This window comes from Phyllostomus hastatus, unplaced genomic scaffold (genome assembly GCF_019186645.2).
Source record: "Phyllostomus hastatus isolate PE091 unplaced genomic scaffold, TTU_PhHast_1.1 phas_scaffold_78, whole genome shotgun sequence".
NCBI lineage: Eukaryota > Metazoa > Chordata > Mammalia > Chiroptera > Phyllostomidae > Phyllostomus > Phyllostomus hastatus.
Genome location: NW_025334041.1, coordinates 111,081,842 through 111,105,166, shown reverse-complemented (window position 1 = coordinate 111,105,166; position 23,325 = coordinate 111,081,842). Strand labels below are relative to the sequence as shown.

The 23,325-nt window shown below is 35.5% G+C and overlaps 2 protein-coding genes across 3 annotated transcripts in view; one reads left to right on the top strand and one right to left on the bottom strand.

The window, feature by feature from the left end:
• The window catches only part of ARHGEF33 (Rho guanine nucleotide exchange factor 33), a 116,244-nt gene extending 115,882 nt beyond the window's left edge, over positions 1–362 (top strand). Inside the window, exon 20 of the transcript XR_006784355.1 lies at positions 322–362. The gene's annotated coding sequence lies outside the window, so the exon portion shown is untranslated. The remainder of the gene's footprint in view (positions 1–321) is intronic.
• The window catches only part of SOS1 (SOS Ras/Rac guanine nucleotide exchange factor 1), a 117,456-nt gene that overhangs the window by 34,085 nt on the left and 60,046 nt on the right, over positions 1–23,325 (bottom strand). For both annotated transcript variants that reach the window (XM_045827079.1, XM_045827080.1), the window contains exons 7-10: positions 20,735–20,845; positions 20,559–20,657; positions 9,666–9,793; positions 8,232–8,887 (exon numbers count right to left, since the gene is read on the bottom strand). In XM_045827079.1, the coding sequence (XP_045683035.1) occupies positions 8,232–8,887; positions 9,666–9,793; positions 20,559–20,657; positions 20,735–20,845 (994 nt within the window). The remainder of the gene's footprint in view (positions 1–8,231; positions 8,888–9,665; positions 9,794–20,558; positions 20,658–20,734; positions 20,846–23,325) is intronic.

The window sequence follows — 23,325 nt, the reverse complement described above, 5'->3', positions numbered from 1 at the left end:
TTTCACATATGAGAGAAGACAGATTTGTCTAGGGTCACACAAGTGAGTGAAGAGATGGTGCCATAATCTAGATTGTGTAATTCCTGATTTGGTGCTTTTTCCCTACTTTTTCACATTACCTCCCTGGATTAAAGGATCCCTTAAGATTTCCAAGGCTGTGAGATTTAAATATAAAGAATGAATCCATAAATTATATAATCTCTTCAGAAATTTACACAAATGATTAATGCGGAATGTAGCTATAAACTGCTAATCTTGGATAAAAGCAGCAGAAAGTCATGGAAACATCAGTCTAATTGTGATTCTGTAATTCTTGTTAAGTCTTCTTCCAGATTTTAGGAAGTAGCAGCTGTACCTTCCTGTACACTATTCAGAAGAGGAGTTTCTGAAGCTGGCGGTGAAATAAACACTCCCACAATCATCAGTTGTACAAGTTCTAAAGTGATTCAAGTTTGAAGTTGTTTTTAGTTTGATTAGAAGTAAGAGTAGTCTTGCCAAAAAGAAAAAAAAAACCCAGAAGCTAAAAATAAACCAAGAAAATTTGGCAAAAGTTTAAGCACTTAAAAAAAAATCTCTTAAAAGCTGCATATTTCCCAGGCTTATATTAATTTAGACTCTATTTTTAGTCTAACACAGTGAAAAACTGCTAATGAATGAAAAACTTATGAGAGGACATAACATCTGCACATTTGAAATTTTGTACAAAAAAGGGTCCATATTCCAGAAGCTATTTTTATATCTGTTGACTTCTCCATTCAGTGATTTTAACATGTATCATGTCCCACTACACTGGAGACCTTTATCTAATTGATGATATAAAAAACTAGGATAATTTGACATTTTAAAAAAAGATTTTATTTATTTATTTTTAGAAAGGGGAAAGGAGGGAGAAAGGGAGAGAAACATGGACGTGTCGTTGCCTCTCATGAGCCCCCTCCTGGAGACCTGGCCAGCAACCCAGGCATGTGCAATGACTAGGAACTGAACCTGCGACCCTTTGGTTTGTAGGCTGGCACTCAACCCACTGAGCCACACCAGCCAGGGCTGATAATTTGATATTTTAACAATACTTATTAATAAAGACAGATTATACAATTTTGTAAGAAAATTAAGGACCACCTTATATTTATCAGGCAATGATAAAAATCAAGTTTTATATTGCCTCTGTTGCTTGTGAGTAGCAGTTATCTACCTATATTATAAAATGATATTTCAGACAGATGGAAGGCAAATGCATAAAAATACAAAAGCCAGGCTGGTTTGGTTTTAAAATATAAACACAAACAAATACTTGTGTAGAAAATGAAAATCAACTATTTCAAGATTCTAATCTTTCCATTTATCATTTGCTTGCAGATGTAATTCTATAAACTACTTTTTTTTGTTTTTTTTTAAAGATTTTATTTATTTTATTTTTAGAGAGGGAAGGGAGGGAGAAAGAGAGAGAGAGAGAGAAACATCAATGTGCGGTTGCTGGGGGCCATGGGCTGCAACCCAGGTATGTGCCCTGACTGGGAATTGAACCTTCAATGCTTTGGTTCGCAGCCCGTGCTCAATCCACTGAGCTATGCCAGCCAGGGCCAAACTACTTTTTTTTAAATCCTCCCCCGAGGACACGCTTATTGATATTAGAGAGAGGGGAAGGGAGAGAGCAACAGGAGAGAGATATTGATGTGAAAGAGAGGCATTGATTTAATGGTAGGTGCCAGACTGGGACAAAACCAGTCACCCAGGCATGTGTCCTGACCAGGAACCAAACCCACGACCTTTTGGTTTGTGGTGTGAAACTTAAACAACTGAGTCACACCAGCCAGGCCTCAAACCTCTTTCTCAAAGTAACCACTAATGGATTTCAGTATTAGCAATGACAAACACTTCCTCTGTGGTTTTTCTCTTCTGACTCCCATTCTTCTACTAAGATTTCCATCACGTTAACTAGCAGCTCAGCATCCCTCTCTATATATACCCATATTTTGCTGTGTATAATGCGTACTTTTTCCCCCAAATTTTTGAGGGAAAAATAAAAAATGTGCATTATACATGGGTAGTACCTGAAATACCTTGTATCTGTTCTTGTGTTTTGTAATTATTGTTACATAAAATTTGTACCATATGTTCAAAAATAAATGCTAAAATTCCTTTATAATACAAAAAACAAGTATCTAAATATAAATAAATAAAAACTGAGTTAAAAAATTAAAACAAAGATTGTTTTCCTGAAACTCTGGGCCAAAAATGTGGGTATGCAATATACGCGGGAGCACATTACGCACAGCAAAGTACGCTAAATACCCGCCGGCGGCCATCAGGTCCCTGCTCTAGGCCCAGATCATTTCAAACATGAATTGTAGTTACTATTTTCTGCTGGTTTTCTAGCAGGCTGTCCCCCTCGCTCTAAAACTGTTCTTTGATATTTTATTGCACACTTCTTCAAAACCCAAGGAATTCAGAATACACTTACATAGTGTTCAGAATACAGCATTCTATATTTGAGATGATAATTTCAGTATTTTTCCTTATATGCTTATTTTGATCAACACTTGATATTTTATTTGGCAAGATCAATGATATTTATGAGATATTTATTACCTAGAGTTATTTATGTAAAGAATACCCCTCCCCAGTCACCATAGTGAAACACGGTTCATCAGGATGTCTGTTTACGTGATAATTCTCCCTTTAATACAGCCATTTAAAAAGTTACAAGAAACAATAAGCTCCTCAGCAAGGATTTATAAACAATCAACTCTTGAATTCCTTAAAAAAGGAAACAGACAGCTATGCTGACGCACAAACACTTTAAAAAAAAATCAGTGTTTAAAAATAGAATAGCACTGCCCTATAGATCAAAAACCATTCAAAAGATTTTCTTAAAGTTAAAACACCCAAACTCAGCTTATACAGGACACAAACTCAAAAGAAATCTGATGCAGGTTTTTGAGGATTTTCTGAGGGCATAAAATAGCAGTAAGTACTTTAAAGAAAAATATAAACTGACTTAAGTTTTGTTCAGTATCATTTTCCATAAAAGAGAAATTCACCATGCTGGGAAACATCTTTTCCCCACACTTCAATGTGAAAAGCTCTTATTTCCACATAATGTCAGTTCTGAATTATTACACCTACCTACCTCAAGGTCACCTCATTTCTCAAAAAGAAAACATCAGACCAGACATACCATCACTAAACATTTCTTTAAGCATGTTGTTTTAACTCTCAATACTAATTTGTACTTTATTTCCTATAATTGTAACCAAAGTCAAATTCCTACTCTAATCTCCTTTTTTATGCATATTGCTTTGTGCCTTCTTACTGTTTAAGTAAAGCAAGTCTCTTCGTATCTCTGCCAGATTCAGAATGATCCATCTGAACAGAAAATTTTCCTCCTAGCATTTTGGGATGAATTCCAATTTTCTGATGTAGTTAGTGAATTATTATATATACAGAAACACTGGGTCTGCGAGACAAGCTATAAATTAGATTCCCCACAAAGCCCTGCTACAGTCTTTAAAGCAAGTAAGCACTTCCTAGTTCATCTATATTTAATTCTTTCTGCCAGAAAGCTTTCCTTCACAGAGCAAACAGCAATAGACTAATGACTGGGTTTTGTTAAAAACTAAACTTAGGAGGATGAGTATGTAACTATGTAACATATTTGCATTAAAATGGAAAGGTTATAATTAGAATTTATTAACTATTTCAATAAGAAAAAAATTACTCTAACTGTATCTCCATAGTAGACTTGTCTTCCCCAAAAGTGAACAAACTACTTATATTACTGGCAATTCAAACCAAGCAAGTAAGTCTCTTTATTTTTATTATTCGATACACATAATAAAAATTATATTCTAATGAAGAGAATTCACCTTGTGTGAGTCAGTATAATATGGTAGAAAGTATATTCTGTTAAAAAGTCAAGAGGCCTATAGTCTAGTCTTCACTCTGCAGTTACTTGATGATATGATTTCTGGAGCCGTGGGTTTTGTCTATAAAGTGGGGAACTGGTCACCTCATTCAACACTAGAGAGCTATAGCTTTATTTCACATATTATTGCTAAAATGCACAAGGGATCAAGTTTGCAGGAGACACAGTGAAGCCTGAATTAAGTAATGTTAAACTAGTTTTTCTTCTGCCTGTTTTTTTTTTAAGATTTCATTTATTTTTAGAGAAAGTGGAAGGGAGGGAGAAGGAGAAACACTCATGTGTGAGAGAAACAATGTTGGGTTGCCTCTCCATGTGCCCCCCGAAGTGTGGACTGGGCTGCAACCCAGACATGTGCCCTGATGGGGAATCAAACCGGCGACCTTTAACTTTGCAGGATGATGCTCAACCAATTGAGCCACACGGCTCAGCGTTCTTCTGCTTTTTATGACAACGTGCAACCAACCTATGATCTAAAAAAATCTTAAAATAGTGCTTATTAGTTATTAAAATTTCTTATATTATAACCAATGTCTTTTATTATAATTCTATAACAATACAATGAAAATGTGCAAGTTAAATTTTAGCTTTTGTTTCAGTTTAAGCCACAACTTGCACTGTATGTTCTCCAATGAATACCTACCAACCAACTAACCAACCCTCTCCACCCCCAAAGAAAAGAAAGAAAAAGAACAGATTCATAGTTCTTAAAACAAATGGTGACTTGACCTGTTACAATTAAGGGTGTCCAACCCTGTGGCCTGGCCCAGGATGGCTATGATGCAGCCCAACACAAAATCATAAACTTACTTAAAACCTTTTTTTTTTTCTCTCATCAGTTTTCATTGTTTGTGTATTTAATGTGTGGACCAAGACAACTCTTTTTCTTCCAGTGTGACCTAGAGACGCCAAAAGGTTGGACACCCCATCATTGTAGTGAGAACTCAAGAGTCTATTTGAACTGACAAAGAAATAATAACTGCTTAAAAAAATGCTTTCATGTTTTACAAGTTTATAGATGGTCTATTAAAAAACACATTCTATTGCCAGTAATACATTGAGTAATATACCGTATTTTGCTGTGTATAATGCATGCTTTTCCCCCCACATTTTTTAGGGCAAATAAGGATGCAGATGATACAAGGGTAGTACTAAATTAATCATAAAAAATTAAAACGAAGGACTTTTTTCCCTAAAAGTTTGGGCCAAAAATGTGGGTGTGCATTGTACGTGGGAGCACATTATACATGGTAAAAAGTAGCACCTTATAGAGAGCCCAAACTAATCATCCTGATCTGTGTGTCCTATAAACCACAACTCACAAAGCTGCTTGAGGATTCTAGTTACACCAGTAATATGTCAATATTTATGATGTAAGTTAAAATAGTCAATGAAGTTTCAAAAAAGAAAAATGTCAAAAAACTTAGCCACACACTTTTAAAAGCAACACTCGCATTTTATTCCTCAAGAAATTAATGAAAAAATTTTTAAAGCTTAAAAAAAGACATTTTTTATCAATTTAAATTTGAATATACTTAACTTTGCGAAGTTCTATACATCTAGAAATTTAAGTACTTCACATTACCTAGAAGTATGACCATTTAAAATATTATTCTATTCAAAAGCTAAAAATTAAAATAAATAAGAACTATCAAAAGTAACTAATAAAATGCCATGGCACAAGTACCCTGTCCACAGACTCAGCTAGTGTGTGCATTAAGGAGAGAAGACTGCCAGGTTTATGGAAAACCTGTCAGCTGCGTTTATTCAAATATTGTTTTAAAGTGTCCTTATTAAAAATAAATAAATAATAGGCACAGTTTCCCAGAAAAGAAATATTTAATTGTAGTTCTGCAACTACTTACTAATAATTATGTTAGGCCTGTGAAATACAGCAGTTTAAATAAAATTTTTTACCATTAATAATAAAAGTTCTGTGAAATACAGCAAGCAGTTTGAAGAAAATTTTTATAATTAACAAATGAGTTTGACAAAAACAATGACATTACAATTTTAGAATCTGAAAATGTCTTTCAAGTTCAAATACCACTGACATGTGATGCTAAACATCAGTAGTCTTCTTCAGCATTTGCCACTTACATTTCTCTACAGGAAAAAAGTAGTAAAACTTCTGTCTTAGGAGTTCTACTACTATCAAATGAAAGAATTAATTTTACTCAAAACAGTGTAAGAATTCAAAACAAAGGTTTGTAAAATAAAATGGACAGTTTAGAAAGCTTATGCTAAAAAATTCAGTGAATCTTCTAATATAGTTAAAAGTCAGAATGATGTGGCAAGAAGAGCAATTTGAACTTTTACCACCTTAAAAGTTCCTTAAAAGTAGTAAATAAGTATTTTGCAACCACAAATTTTGGGTAATTTAATAAGATTTTTTGTAGTTATTTTCCAGACCTTAAAGAAAAGTTAATGAAGATCAAGTAAATAGATAGATCATATTAATTACCTCCTCTCAAAGTTTCACATGTAAAAAAGATGACAGAATAGTTTATTTTTTTCCATGTAAAATCCTAGGAAGATTTAGTTACATTTCCTGTGCCTTGATTTATTTTTGGTCAGTAAAACGAATACTCTAACTACAGAAGTTTCTAGGTAAAAAATCAATAGTAAAATTGCAATCTCAGACTAGTCTTTTTTCACTATATTCATCATATTTCATCTACTACTTGCTAGTACCAAATGGTATGTGCTTAGAGAACCCAAATTGCTTTTACAATTAGCTTACAGAAAACACTAGCAAAAGAACTACCAATTAGAGACCAAATAAAAATGAAAAAATACTGCCTTATACATCCCAGAAGCATGAGGAGATAAATAAATTTGTATTTATAAAATGCTTTGATGTCACTTATAAAATGATTTGATTTACAGCAAATCATTAAGCCATCAAAAAGAAATATGTGTCTCTCGTGTTTGGCTCCTACACGTGATAAAAAAATACCTTCGTTTTACATTTTTACAAGGTGGCTCTGATGGTTTCTAGGCCATATAAGTAGATGTAACTGGACATTTAATAAAGTGAACAGATTAACATGATCAAATACTATTCATCTTTATTACAGTGGGTTGATGGATATCTTTAAAAGCTTAATTTAACTGGTACCAGAGTAGTTTCCAGAGAGAAGTGAGAACCCATTTATAAGATTTTAAAAACTGAAGAAAAATTTCCCCAGAAACACACATCTCCTAGAGATAAGAATATATTTAGCAAGACATATGGAGATGGAGATTAACCTTCACATTCAACTCCTTAAGAACAGTATTTGCTATAAGAATTACATTCAGTTTTATGTTTTTGTAATAAAAATATTCTCTGAAAATTAGTTTGCATTTATATTTACAAAAGTTTTTCACATATAGTATTTTGTTCACTCTTTCCAACAATATTCTAAGATAGTTGCTGTGATGCTGATTTTTGATGTGAAAAACTAAAGTTCTGAGACCTTAAATTATAAGACTGAGGGTGTAAGTCCATATTCAATGCTCTCCTACTATACCATACTCTACAGTATTTTACAATTATCAAACCTCTCACTGTGCAGGGAAGTTGAAGGTGGAAGAACATTAGATCATCATGTTACTTTTTTAGAAGAAATAAAATTACTTAAAAATGAATCATTACATGTGTTCCTTACCCTTCTCAAACATTATATTAGATTCAACCTGTAGCAATCTTCCTGTATGATTTGGATACGCTTGTCTCTGAAATCACCCTGCTAAAGTGAAACTGTTTTCTTCAGTAGCATTGGGTGTAAAAAGCAAAAAAAAAAAAAAATACTGAATATTTAAGTGACTTCAAGGATTGCTAAATTTAGTAAGTTTTAGGAATGGAAATTAAGGAAAACCAATGCCTTGTATATTTGTACTGCCAGCATAATTTTCATGATGGATGTGTATTAAAATTTTTACTGATTTTATAATACTAATAGTAGAAAGAAAGAAAAAAGGAGGTACAGGTGTAAAAAGGTTTTGAGCCCCCAGTGATGATTTCTCACTACTTTCAGTCTTGTTGCTGCCACTTTCCAACTGGGTAAATTTAGCTTAGTGACTTTATTTTCTCATTTATAACTCTGGTTGTAAACTTAAAAAAATATGCAAATGTGGTAGGAAAAAGTATAAAATTTCGAAGAAATATAAATAGCAATAAGTTTTAGTCAAAGAAAAATGAATTCCAATAATGCGGAGGTCTTGAGTTAGTTTGCTTTCTATTTTAGGCACAATGACCAGTGCAGCAAAGAAAATCAGCTTGAAGCAGGAAAATAAAAGTCACAGGCAACTTCTTATTTCTTACCTGCGTACATATGGTATGTGAGCCTCTCTATGAGTTTAATAACAGTTCCTGCTTTGATAATTGGAATTCCAGCCTTGGGCTGCATATTTTCTTCAAATATTATATTCTCTTCAGAGTCAGGCTCTGCAAATCTATAAATGTCAGCACTAGGGAGCCTCATCTGCTCCTCCTTCTCTTCCTGCAGCATCGTCACATCAAGCATCCTTTCCAGTGTGCTCCGGTACTGCAAAGATATCAGTGCTGCCATCCAATTGTTTTTCTCTTCAGCTGACTTGGCAGAAAATATAACACTATTTTCATCTTTTAAAATTATTTCAAAAGCATGCTTGTACTCACTGGTGTCATCTTTGTCATTAATTTGTACCTTTCTCATAAAAAACTTTTCTTTAAGACGATATTCTGCATTGCTAGCTCCAGGAAGTCTTGGCTGCCCATGATTTGATTTACAGCAAATCATTAAGCCATCAAAGAGAAATATGTGTCTCTCGTGTTTGGCTCCTACACGTGTAAGAGTTCCTTCCATTATAAACTCATTGCAACACTGTCCAATGTCTTTTCCCTCCCAACCATCAATATTCTTCTGAATCTCATTCATTTTCTTGATTGCTAGTTGTTTCCCCTTCATTTGCTGACTATAAAACCGACATGCAGATTCACTGGGATAAAGGAAAAAACATCATTAGTACACAGATGGCAGAGAACCTAGAATTCATGTAAACAAAGGACAATGTAAAGTATATTTTAAAGAGTTATGTCGACAAGGTTTTCACTAATCCTCCAAATATATCAGTGTTACAAAACTACACAATTTTGAAAAGTGAAGCAACATGATACAATTTTTAGTGCTCTAAAAAGAACAGTGACTATTGACAAAATTCTACCTTATACAGAAACTGAGCTATAGAATGATTTTTAGAAGTATTTAGAATGACAAATGTTAAAAAGTAGCCCAATATAGTGAAGAAAAGTAATTTAAGAGGTTTAAGAAATTATTTAGAAATGCTCAGTAGACAAGACCCAAAGTTAAAAAACATGCATATATTATCATTAGGAAACTGGAAGCAATATTAATTATCTGAATTAATGCCATAAGTTACAGAATCCCTAAAATAAGGGATACTTTGACAGAACAATGATGTTGACATAAATCTACCCAATACAGTTTGCTCTATCTCTCCTTGAGCTTCTCTGCTTAGCTTACCAGCTGACTCTCAGGAGGTCTTGACTGGGAGTATGCAAGGAAAATGCACAATATGAAAGGTTTTTCAAACAATAACAAATTCTCTTGGCTTTGATGTCACTTCCTCTGAAAGACCAAGCTTGTCACTAAAACTATTTTCTTCATTGTTTACTTGAGAAGGGAACTGGGATCCCTGAAGTTATACAATAATATTCAAGGTGAAAAAGAGGATATAAAAAAGTGAAAATATTCACCTCAGTCTTCGTTTCGCAAGACTTTTAGAACATATTTTTTCCATACCACTCTGAACATTAAGCAAAGCTGTTATTGCTTGTTTCAAACATTCCTTATCTTCTTGATCTTCACTCTTCTCTTCTAACTGCTGTAAAGTGAAAAGGACAAATCTGAACCAGTAGAACAGTTTTTATAAAAAATAATATGCCCATTTTATTAAGGATAAAGCTAACATTGATTCAACTTTTTCCACCACAATAAAAATTTTAAATATGTCAAAAATATGAGTTTTTTATTCTTTATATATTACTATCCATCTCAACATGCAATCAAGTTTTCTATGTTAAAAGAAAAGTAGAAGTAATGTTAAAAAATGTCAACCCTTGTGGCAGGCAGCAATGTGCAGCTTCTCAGATGCGTATTACTGGAAAGAAATGAAGGGATAATCTGGGACTTCCAGTGAAGACAGTGGCATAGGTAAAGACAGCTCGCCTCCTCACACAACCACATCAAAATTACAACTGAACTATAGAACAAAATCATTCAGAACTGAGCTGAATGAAGTCCTACAACTACAGAATTAAAGAAGAAGCCAGCCCTGGCTGGCGTAGCTCAGTGGATTGAGCGCGGGCTGGGAACCAAAGTGTCCCAGGTTTGATTCTCAGCCAGGGTACATGCCTGGGTTGCAGGCCATGACCCCCAGCAACCTCACATTGATGTTTCTCTCTCTCTCTCTATCTCCCTTCCTTCTCTCTCTAAAAATAAGTAAATAAAATCTTTTTTTTTTAAAAAAAAGAAGAAACCAAACTGAGATTGGTAGAAGGGGCGGAGATGCAGAACAGGCTGGTCCCACACCTGCACGTGGTACATAAATATTGGGAGGGATATCTCAGGAATGAGGGGTCCCAGCCCCATACCAGGCACCGCAGCCCAGGGCTCCAGTGCCAGGAAGATAAGTCTCCATGTCTGGCTGTAAAAACCAGCAGGGACTGAGGCTATAGAGGAGGGAAACTTCTGGAGTACAAGCAGTTACTCTTAAAGGCCTACGCACAGACTTACTTGGACTTAGTCTCTCTGAGCTGCAGTGTGGGGGTAGCAGATTGACAGGCATCAGAGACATGTGGATGGAATGAACTGAACTGTCTGGCTCAGGGTGAGAACTGAGGGGGGCAGCTTTCTCCCAGAGAGAAGTGCTGGCAAAGGCCACTGTTCCTTTTCTGAAACCTCCCCATACAGAGCCACAGAGCTGGCTGAGCTTCCCATATGTGAGACTCCATCAGCCTGGCTCACACTGTTTGGCCCACCCTGGTGATTCCCTGAAGCCCGGCCCCTCCCATCTTTCGGACCCACCCAAGCTGTTCCCAGTGGCTTTTCTATACAGATGGCTTGTCTTGGCCCATGCTTCAGATTTTCCTGAATTCTCTCAAACAAGCAACATCTGGCTTCAGTGAGTCCTTCATACCTCTCACTAAGTTGCCCCAGGCCCAGCACTAGCAGCAACCAGTGTTGGTTCACAGCTTGGCTTCACTTGGGCACCTCCACGCCCAGCACAAAGAGCAGTCATCTGCAAATCACTATGTAGCTTATGCTGTGTGATCCTGGACAGAAGACAGGCAGTAGATGACCTTGGATGTGCCAACATCAATCAAGGCTCAACTACTGTACAACAGGAGGGTGTACACAGCCCACATGGTGGGTGGACCTTGAGTACCCAGCTTAGGTGACAGAGGAGACTGTGCCCTGGACCCTACAGGACACCTACTACATTAGGCTACTCTACCAAGCCTGAGAGACATAGCAGCCCTACCTACTAGGTAGAAACAAACAGGGAGGCTGCCAAAATGAGCAGACAAAGGAACACAGTCCAAATGAGAGAAAAGAAAAATGACTGCAGAAAAAGAACTAAACAAGATGGAGACAATCTACTAGATGCAGAGTTCAAAACACTGGTTATATTGATGCTCGAGGAACTTAGTGAGGACCTCAATAGCATAAAAAAAGTCCAGGGAGAAATGAAGAATATACTAATAAAAATAAAGAACAATTTACAGGAAATCAACAGTAGAGTAGATGAAGCTGAGAATTAAATCTGTGATTTGGAATATAAGGAAAAAAGAAAAAAAAAACCACAAAAGACCCCAAACCAAAAAACACCAATCAGAACAGCAAGACAAAAAAAAAGAATCCCCTCAAATGTGGAGAGTATAGGGAGCCTCTGGGACAACCTCAAATGTACCAACATTTGCATCATGGGGGTGCCAGAGGGAGAAGAGAGAGAGCAAGAAATTGAAAATCTGCTGTACCTCCCCCTCACAGGACATCCATTAGCCTTACCCTTTCAACTCCTAGTGGCCCTGTCCTGCTGAGGTGGGCCTCCCACCAGAATCTTGGACAGACTGAGTTGTGTGCCTCTAGAATGGGAGACATTTTTCCCTCACATGCCCAACTGGTACAGGGCGTGGCCAAATCTTGGTTTGTTTGGGCCTGATAAACTCTGCTGGCCTGTGCTTGAGGACTCCCTGAAACCCCACCCAACTTCAAAGGCCTTCAGGCCTGCAGGGGGTGGCAGCTAGACTTGCTATACCCTGGGACATTGGTTGGGTGGCCCCAGACCCTGCACTGGCATGGGGTTTGAACCTGTATTTATTTGGTGGACACTACTTGACCCTACCTGGTGATTCACTGAAAATCTTCCTCATGGAACTTGAATGCTGCCAGAGGCTCTCTCAGTGACTGAGCCTAACAAGCAGCTAGAGGGCAGATGTGGGTCTCAAAGTGTCTTGGAACTTTTGCTGACCTGTACCCAAACTGGTGCTGGTAAAAGGCAGCCTTGGTACACAACTTGGTCCTTCTTATGCATTCCCAGGCCCAGCAGAGGTAGCCACACACTATGGATTGCTCTGTAGCTCCAAACAGCTTGCCCAGGGCCAGTCACAGGTAGCATCTGACAATGGTCTGCACCACAGTCCCTCCCTTGACCTCCAAACCAACACACCCAGTAACCAGCTTCAGACAAAATCTGAGCAGGATCCAACTAGCGTCACAAGTGGCATACCCAAAGGGATATCAGTAGGCACCAAACCCTGCTCAGGTGAATTCTGCTTCCTGGGATCAGCACCTGCACAGCAGCTCATACACTGTGACACGGAGTCAATCATCAGCCAGCCAGCCCAAAGGTTGACAACATGCATGAATGGGCCAATAGAAATCAATATTCAATTATAAGAGGAGGGTCCATGTAACCCACACAAAGGGCATTCCTGGAGCACCCAGGTCAGGTAATAAAGGAGACTGTATCACTGGGTCCCACAGGACACCTGCCACATAAAACCACCCTACCAAGACTGGAAGTCATAGCAGATCTACCTAATACATAGATAAAAAATGACAAAGAGACAGCCAAAATGAGAAGACAAAACAAAACAAAACAAAACAAAAAACTACAGGCCCCAAATGAAAGAACAGGAGAAATATCCAGAAAAAGAGCTAAATGAAGGGGAGGCAAGCAATTTACTAGATACAGAGTTTAAAAAAATATGGGTTATGAGGATGCTCAAGAAACTTAGTAAGAACTTCAACAAAGAGATAGGAAGCATGAAAGAGACATAGAAACCATAGAAATGAAGAATACAATATCTGAAATAAAGAATATACTATGTGGAATAACCAGGTTGGATGAAGCAGAGAACTGAATCAGTAATTTGGAAGATAACAGAAATACTCAATCAGAGCAGCAAAAAACCCACCCAGAATTAAAAAAGAAAAGAGGGTTGTTTAATGGACCTGTGTGACAATATCCATACATTATAGGGGTACCAGAAGGAGAAGAGAGACAGCAAGGGATCGAGAACCTATTTGAAGAAATAATGACTGAAAAGTTCCCTAACCTGGTGAAAGGAAAAGACACACAAATTTAGGAAGTGAGAGTCCAAAATAAGTAGAATCCAAAGAGGCCCACACCAAGGCACGCTAGTTAAAATGGTAAAGGTTAAAGACAGACAAAGAAAGAATCTTAAGAGAAAGCAAGAGAAAGACAGTTAGTCACCTATAAGGAGCTCCCATAAAACTGTCAGCTGATTTCTCAACAGAACATTTCAGGACAGAGGGATTGATATGAAATATTCAATGTGGTGAAAAGCAAGGAACTGCGAACAAGACTACTTTACTCAGCAAGGCTATCATTTAAAATACATGGAGAAATAAAGAGCTTTCCATACAAGAAAAAGCTAAAAAAGTTCATTACCACCAAATCAAGACTACAAGAAATGTTAAAGGATCTTCTTGAAGAAGAAGATCAAAGTATGAACAATAAAATGCTAATAAATACCTACCTATCAATAAGAATCTAAAAAACAAAATAAACAAACAAGCAGAACACAAATAGAATCATAGATAGAAAAAATACAGAGGAACACAGTTATAAAGAATAAAATGGCAATAAATACAAACCTACCAATAATCACTTTAAATGTAAATGGCTTAAATGTTCCAATAAAAAGGCACAGGGTAGCAGAATGACTAGGAAACAAGACAGATTATACACACACACATACACACACACATACATACTCTCTAGAAGAGACTCATACCTCAGAACAAAAGATACATACAGACTAAAAGTAAAGGGATAGAAAAAGTTATTTCATGGAAATGGCAATTTTAAAAAGCTAGGGTGGCAATATTTATATCAGACAAAATATACTTCAAAACAAAGGCCATAACAAGAGACAAAGAAAGACATTACATAAAGTTATAGGGATCAATCCAACAGGAGGATATAACCATGCAAACATTTATGCACCCACCACAGGAACACCTAAGTATACTGAGCAAATCCTGAAGAGTATAAGCGGAGAAATCAATAGAAATACAGTTATAGTAGGGCATGTTAACACTTCATTGACATAATGAATCAATCCTCCAGACAGAAGAGCAACAAGAAAACAGTGCCCTTAAATGACACACTAAGTAAGATGGATTTAATTGGTATCTTCACAGCATTTCACCCCAAAGAACTGATATCTTCAGAACATCTCACCACAAAGCAGTAGAACATACATTCTTTTCAAGTGCATGCACATGGAACACTGTCCAGTCTCTAAATTTAAAATGACTGAAATTATATCAAGCATCTTCTATGAACATAATGGTATGAAACTACAAATCAACCAAAAGAAAAACAAAGAAAAAGGAAAAACACACAAAGCATGTAGGCTAAATAACATGTTACCAAACAATGAATGGGTTAACAAAAAGATAAAGAAGAAATCAAAAGATACATTGAAACAAATGAAAATAAGAACACAACAACCCAAAATCTATGGAACACAGCAAAAGCTGTCCTAAGAGTAAAATTCATAGCATTACAGGTCTATGTGAAGAAACAAGAAAAATCTCAAAGTATCTATTTTACACATAAGGGAACTAGAAAAAGAACAACAAACAAAGGCCAAAGTGAGTAGAAGAAAGGAAATAATAAATATCGGAACAGAAATAAAATAAAATACAGTCTAAAAAAACAATATAAATGATCAATGAAACCAAAAGCTGGTTCTTTGAAAAGATAAACAAGACTGACAAACCTTTATCCAGACTCATCAAGAAAAAAAACAGAGCACCCAAACACATAAAAGCAGAAATGAGAGAAGTAATGACTGACACCAAAAAAATACAAAGAAGTATAAGAAAATATTAAGAACAACTATATGTCAATAAATTGGACAACCTGGACCAAAGGGATAAATTCCTAGAAACGTACAGTCTTCCAAAACTGAATTAGGAAGACTCAGAGAATCTGAATAGACAGATTACAGCTAATGAGACTGAAGTAGTAAATCAAAAAACTCCCCCAAAACATAAGTCCTGGACCAGATGGATTCACAGTGAAATTTACCAAACATTCAAAAGAGAACTAATACCTTTCTCAAACTATCCCAACATTTTCAAGATGAAGGAAGACTCGTAAGTTCATTTTATAAGGCCAGCCTTATCCTAATTCTAAAACCAGATAAAGAAAGAAAATTATAGGCCAATATCTCTGATGAATACAGATGATAAAATCCTCAACAAAATATTAATAAACTGGATTCAGCAATATATTAAAAAGATCATACACCACAGTTAAGTGGGATTTACCCCTGGGATGCAAGGTTGGTATAATACAATATCTGCAAATCATTAAATGTGATAGATCACATTAAAAATATGAAAGATAAAAACCACATGATCGTACCAATAGATGAAGAAAAAGCATTTGATAAAATCCATCACCCATTATAAGAAAAACTCTCAGCAAAGTGGGAACAGAGGGAACATACCTCAACATAATAAAGGCCATATATGACAAACCTACTGCCAGCATCATACTCAACGGGCAAAACTAAATGCATTTCTCTTAAGATTAGGAACAAGACAGGGATGTATGCTTTCACCATTCTTAGTACTTGGAAGTCCTAGCCATAGCAATCAGACAAGAAGAAATTAAAGACATCAACTGGAAAGGAAGAAGTAAAACTGTCATTATTTGCAGATGACATGATACTGTATATAGAGTACCCTAAAGATTCCACCAAAAAGTACTAGAATTGGTAAGTGAATTCAGTAAAGTAGCAGGATACAAAATAAATATTCAGAAACCAGCTGTATTTTTATATACCAATTATGAACTATCAGAAAGAAAAACTAAGAAAACAATTCCATTTACAATTCCATAAAAAAAAGTACATACCTAGGAATAAACCTAACCAAGGATGTAAAAGACTTATACTCGAAAAATTATAGGACACTAAAGAAAGAAATTTAAGATATAAATAAGTGGATACAAACCTGAGGATAAACTATACCCAAACACCTGACTGACTGCTAAATTCTGCATGCATGGAAAGATACCAGGGAGCCTGATGAAAAATTAGGCAGAGGCCTAAGATGAATCTACTCTTAAGCAATAGAGCTGTAATGAGTGAGTTCTGCTGCTTTTAAAAGCATAGTTTATTCCCCAGTTGTACACAGCTCAAGAGCAAAAAACTGAAGGCTTACTGGTTTAGGAACCAGGGGATGGAGTGTGAGACTGGCAAAGCAACTGGAAATGAAGGGGGGAAATTCCAGGTGTAAGGAAACCATGGAGACTGAGACTATGTCCCCAAATCTGAACACAATCTCTGCCCAAATACGTGTCTGACTGTCAAATTATACATATGTAGGGAATATCTGAGAGACTCAGGTTAAAGTGGCAGCATATGAAAATCCTAAAAAAGTGAACAGAGATATCAGCTGCCTCACAATACAGAAAAGACAAATCTGCCATTGAGTTTAGGAAAATTAATTATCTACCAGAGTAAAAAACCAACAATCAAAAAAACAAAAGCACCACCATCAACAGAAGAAAAACCCAACAATCCCCAACACAACAGAATCCAGAGTTGTTAGCTAGCATACACAAAACACACACAACTCATATTCAGAGAAAAAAAAAATCAGTTAATAGAAATTGATTCCAAATGGGCCCAGATGTTAGATTTAGGAAAGACTTCAAAGTGGCTCTTACGATCATGGTCAAAAAGTTAAAGGAAAACATGGTCTTAATGAGTGAGCAGATAGGGAATCTCTGGAAACTGTAAAACAAAATCCAAATGGAAATTCTTAAGTATGGCTAAGTATAGTAACTAACAGTTATATTGATAGGTCAATAGAAAGTACCAATTTGAATAAAAAAGATCTAAGAAAAATTAACAGTTTAAGAAACTTGTGGAAGAACATAAAGTAGTATAACCAATATGCATGTAACTGGAGTTCTAGAAGGGAGAAAATGAATTCTATTTTTCTCTCAGAAAATCTGAGGAGTAGAAAGAAGTCTGAAACTTTAAGCAGGAAATTAAGACTAAAAAATGTTAGGATCTCTCATTATGAAAATAAAATATCTTTTTAAAATCATTTCTCGAAATAAGCCAGGCGGTGAAAGACAAATACCATATGATCTCACCTTTAATAGTAACCTAATCAACAAAACAAATAAGCAAAATATAACCGAAGACACTGAAATTGAGAACAGGCTGATGGTGACCAGAGGGGAAAAGGGAGGGAATTTCAGGGGAAAAAGGTGAAGGGTTTGCAGGAACAATTATAAAGGACACATGGACAATAACGGGGGAAGGGGGTGGAAATGGAAGGGAGGTGGGGAGGGCTGGGGGGGTGAGTTGGGGGGGGTGGGTTGGGGGAAAAGGCAGAAAACTGTACTTGAACAACAATGAAAACAAACAAACCAAACCAACAAATCCATTTCTGTTCTTATCAAAGAGAAAATTACCAAAAACTATAAATGCCCGTCACAGCAGTTTAGTTGATTTAAAATTTAAAATTAGAGTAGTACAATAGTCAGCTGTTTATTTATAACGGCTCCTAAATTACACTATTCTATGTTTAACTTTAGATGTTCAATACCTGTGGTCAGATATAATATCATTTAGCTCACTGCTTTGAGCTCATCATTTCTGAATAATTTCTAAATTTAGAAAGATAGTTCAAGGGTATAAAAGTGAGACAGACCTCTGGTGGGCTCATTTTTATGAGACTCACAGAGAAATTGTTTTCTAAATCTCTTACTGCTCGGATTAACACATCAGCTAATGGGCAGTAAAAATGATGGTTTTAAGCATATGCATATAGCAATTAAACCAGATGCTTTCACAGCATAAAAAAAGTAGAGAAAAAATGATTTAGAGGAGATGTTTGATACTGTCTAGCTTCCAAACTGGAAAAGCAGCAAACCAAAGCCATTAACAAATGCATATACGATATTTGTAAAAGGATTCTGCAGAGCCTATTTCGTTTTTGGCATACGATGTGAAGGCCATGAGTAGATGTTTAAAGTGAATGAGATAGCACAATTCATATTTGCCTTTTCCAATTTGTTTTATGTAACACTGAAAAAAAGGTTAACTTGGGAGGGAAAAAAATCTGCTTTTAACATTTCTCAGTTCTTGACCCTAAGTTTTCCCCTTGCTGCCCCATGCAGTTCTTAGTTTTTACCTGTAATCCTTTCCCACAAGTCATGTATCTCAGCTTTTGGGTTACATTTTTTTGTAATATTTGTGATGTTAAGAGAGAAAAGTGAAGAAGTATTCTTCAATTTTAGTTCACAAAGACCTAGGCAGTAATATGAACTAGGGATACCCATGCTAAAACCAGTAGAAATGTTTTAAATGCATCATTGCTGAATGATGCACTTATAAAATAAAAACTGTTACCATCACTAACAAGTAAAAATTTTTAAATTGATTATACTTGGAATAATAAATTTAAATTATTAAGATGATTAGGTTTTACAGCTTTCTGAAACTTCATCAAGGATTTTTGTCCTTATTTATAAATTATGAAATGCTTTAAGGTTTCATATGGATTTTAATCCTTCAGAATTTCATTACAGAATCAGGTAACAATCCCATTATTAGCAATACCATTATGAAGAAAGGCTCTATATAAGAAACTTGTTTGCAAATGTCCCATTATGACTATGGTTTGCTGTAGTGAATTGTTGGTCAAGAATTTTACATACAAAGTGCTTCCTCCTGATTATTCTTTTTTTTTAAGATTTTAAATATTTATTTATTTTTAGAGAGAGGGGAAGGGAAGGAGAAAGACAGGAAGTGAAACATCAGTGTGTGGTTGCCTCTCATGCACCCCCCACTGGGGACCTGGCCCGCAACCCAGGCATGTGCCCTGACTGGGAATCAACCTGCAAACCCCTGGTTCACAGGCTGGCACTCAATCCACTGAGCCACACCAGCCAGGGCTGATTATTTCCTTAAAATAATCATCCTATATTACCAAAGACCTTAAATGGTATTTGTTTGAAGTCTAGAACAAGGAGCTAAAGGTTCTGTGATTCTGCCTGGTGATTAAGTCCTTCAATTCCCTTACTACAATGTGCAGAGACCTGGAGAAATGGAGGGAAATGTAGGGATGAGTGTTCTTCCGGTTCACCAAACGCAGAGGACTTCTATTCATTCAATAAGTCATTTACAGAGAGCCCATTTCACCATGTACTCCTAACTATAAACACGACTTCTAATAATCCATTCCCCATAACAAAATATTAAATAGAACTTTTCTTTAATGAAACATTATTTTAAAAGCTAAAGAAATAATGATAGCATTAATGCATGTCTTATTTTGTGGTCATTATGGGGCTAGTTCACTAAAAGGTAAAGAGAATATCTTTATTATCTCACCCATTATTTAAAATTTTTGAAAAAAATGTGTTTTAAGACCATATTATCCATAATCTAAAGAAGACATCATTAGATACATAAAATATTTAAAAGTGAATAATTTCCAGCTGCACTAGCGATTTTATATAGAGTTAGTTTTCCCTATTTACTAGTTAATTTCAGTATATAACAGAAAAAAGGGGAGAGGGGAACAGAACACTTCCCTTTTGGTCACTGCTTCATAAATTGAATATTTTGAACTGTGATAACATGGTGAGTTTTTACTTGGGTTATATATAGCTCACTGTCTTTAAAGTCATGATAATTAGTTTTACAGATACAAACTTGAGCTATGAAAATTAGATGATAAAATCTTCCCCACGTGGCCTTATCCCCATACTATCTCAGGCCCTGAATCTGCTGAGGTCCCAAAACGGAGATTTAGATGCCTGAATCCAAGGTTGCTCCCAAATAATCAGCCATGTAAACAAAACATAGGGACACAAGAGAAAAAAAGCATCTGATCATTGCTTTAAAATTCACTAGTAAAACTGGAAAGAATATGCCATCCTTCTGTAGATTCGTTTACATTTGCTTCTTAACTAGAAAAAGAAAATAGATACACACTAATATCCATGGGTGCTCACATAATGATTCACAAACAGTTGGTAAAAAATTGCTTGCATCACACTTGAATATTTTTCTTACCTTTAAAAGCTCAAAGTAATGTAGACAGTGGTAAACTGGGGCTAGAAGCAGCCTGGGTAAAACGTATTGAACCGCTTCTTTGAAGCCTTCGCCTATTGACTAGAAAACAAAGTGATTTAATTTTTTTAAAATTTATTTTTCAGGTATTATATATCTTGTTTTAAAAATTACTATACCTGCAAATAAAGTGCTGCTCCAGGCTTGGATAACTGACTAAGGAAATGATCATGAAAACCAGGACGTAAAATATCTCGAGCATATGATTCATATGGATCAAATGCCAGTTCCTTAGGAAATAAAGAAGGTAAAACATAAATAATCTTTCTCCAAGGCAGAATATAAGAAACACCATAAGCACAGAAAGATTAAATTATGGGCTCATCTGTACCAGCACAATTATATATTTCCTTTAAAGCCTCCAAACAAAATTACATGGCTATGAATAATTTTAACAGAATAAATCTAATATTCTTAAGTAAGAGAATAATTCAACTTATTCTGATGAGTAATGGGATCCTTATATGTTATGACACCTCACTAGAGGATTCTAGTAAAGTATTATCAACAAACTTGGTCATAAGAATGGGGAGACTTTGGGTTCTAAAAAACAAGTTTAGCCTGAACACCAAAGAATACAGATATCTACAACTAGATAGAATATAAACATTTAGAATACTGGTATCAGACATTTATGACCATTTCTCATGGTCATTTCTTAGTGGTAGACGTTTACTTTTAAATTCTGTAAGCCAGAGGTAACAGCTTATATCATCTAAAATTCACAAAATAAACAATTTGTGGCCATCATCAATCATTAATAAACTAAACAACTGTAATGGTTATGTCTACAAGATTGTAATCAACTGGTTTTGATGACTCCTAAGGAAAAAGAGGACAGGTGTCTAGATTTTAGCAGGAGATAGAATCTCTACTCTTTTCCACCCTATGCCATATTCCAGCTTAAAAATTTTTTATGAAAACAATGATTTTAGATTCTAACAAGAGCTCCTTTCTATGAAGGGTAATTCTAGAAGAAGGAAGGGGACACCTAGTGGAGGCATGCAACAGAAGAAAGTAAAAGGGAATGACAAGAACAAATGTATTAATTACCCTTACTGTAGTTTCTCAGATTCTTTTTTTAAGGAAAGATTGAGTAACAACACAAGATCAGACATTAGAAGACCTGAGTTCTGTTCTTCATGAAATGCAATATGGCACATAAAGGTCCAAGTTATCCTGAATTCTTGAGCAGGCTCCTACTTAATTTCCTAATTTCAATTCTTTCAATTGCCTTTCCAACTGAAAATTTCTATAATAATATAACACTGGAAACTGCAGCCCAGCCCACTGCAGATTTTACCGGAATGGACAGTTTCAACAGTAACAACAGAAAGAAGTCAGGTATGAAAAGAGAGGGAGAGAGGCACAAAAATGTGATTAGATGCTTCTATCTTAGGTCTCTTCAAGTCTAGAAATTATCATGTACAGCAGATATTTGTCCTCCTTCTCGTTCAATAAACTTTATTTTAATATAGAATTTTTATGAGAACTGCATACATAAAGGAAAGGCTACATAGTATAGTGACTTGCAAGCATGTCTTGAGTCACAGAATTCCAATTTTGATTGCACTATTTATTAGCTGTGTGACCTTTGACAAACTACCTACTTTCTCTAAGCCAGTTTCCTCATTGTAACATGTGGATAATACCTATTTCAAAGGGTTGTTCTAAGAATTAAATATCATATGCAAAATGCTTTCGAGTGGGTATGCACATAGTAAGCACTAAGTAAGTGGTACCTAGTATTATCATTTGAAAATAGATAATATCAAGAGAGAAAAAGGACTGGTAATCCAAGCTCTTATCACATAGTTTTATTCTTGAGGATAAATTTGTAGAATGGCAAGCACTTTTCAGAACCCATGTGTAAATTAATAGATGATTTTATGATTAGTTTTCTGGTTAAAATGCAATATGTATAAGATTAATAACATTTAATTATCAATATACATAATTATGTATTAATGATCAGAATATTCTAAACACACAGAAAAGTACAAGAACAGCCTAAAAATACTATATTCACCATCTATGCAGAAAAGCAGTATTTTATAACACTTCTGCCTTTTTTATTAAAGAAATAAAATACTATAGGTAAAACGAATCTTCTGGAGAATGCAAAAGTGTACCATTTTACATCCCCACCAGCAAAGTATGAGGATCCCAATTTTTCCACATCCTCACCAACACTTTCTTTAAAAAACAAAAACAAAAACAAACTTCTGTCTTAGTGGGTGTGAACTGGTACTTCATAACGGTTTTGTTTTGTATTTCACTAGTGACTAATGATGGTAAGCATCCTACATGTGCTCACTGCTATTTCCATGTCATCTTTGGAGAAATTCCTATTCAAATGCTTTGCCTTTGAAGGCGAAATTGAAATGTCTTTTATAAGAGTTCTTTATCTTTATATACACTGAATTCTAGATCCTTTTCAGATACATAATTCATAAACATTTCTCCCATTCTGTGTGCTGCCTTTTCACTTTTGACAGTGTCCTTCAAAGTACAAGTTTTTAATTTTAAGCCCAAATTATCTATTTTTTCTTGTGCAGCTCATGCTTTTGGTGTCATATGCCCCAAAGAACCCTTTGCAAAAGCCAAGGTCATGAAGATTTAGCCATGCTTTCTTCTAAGAGTTTTATAATTTTAGCTCCTACTTTAGGTCTTCGATCCATTTTGAGTTTATGTTTGTATATGGTATGAG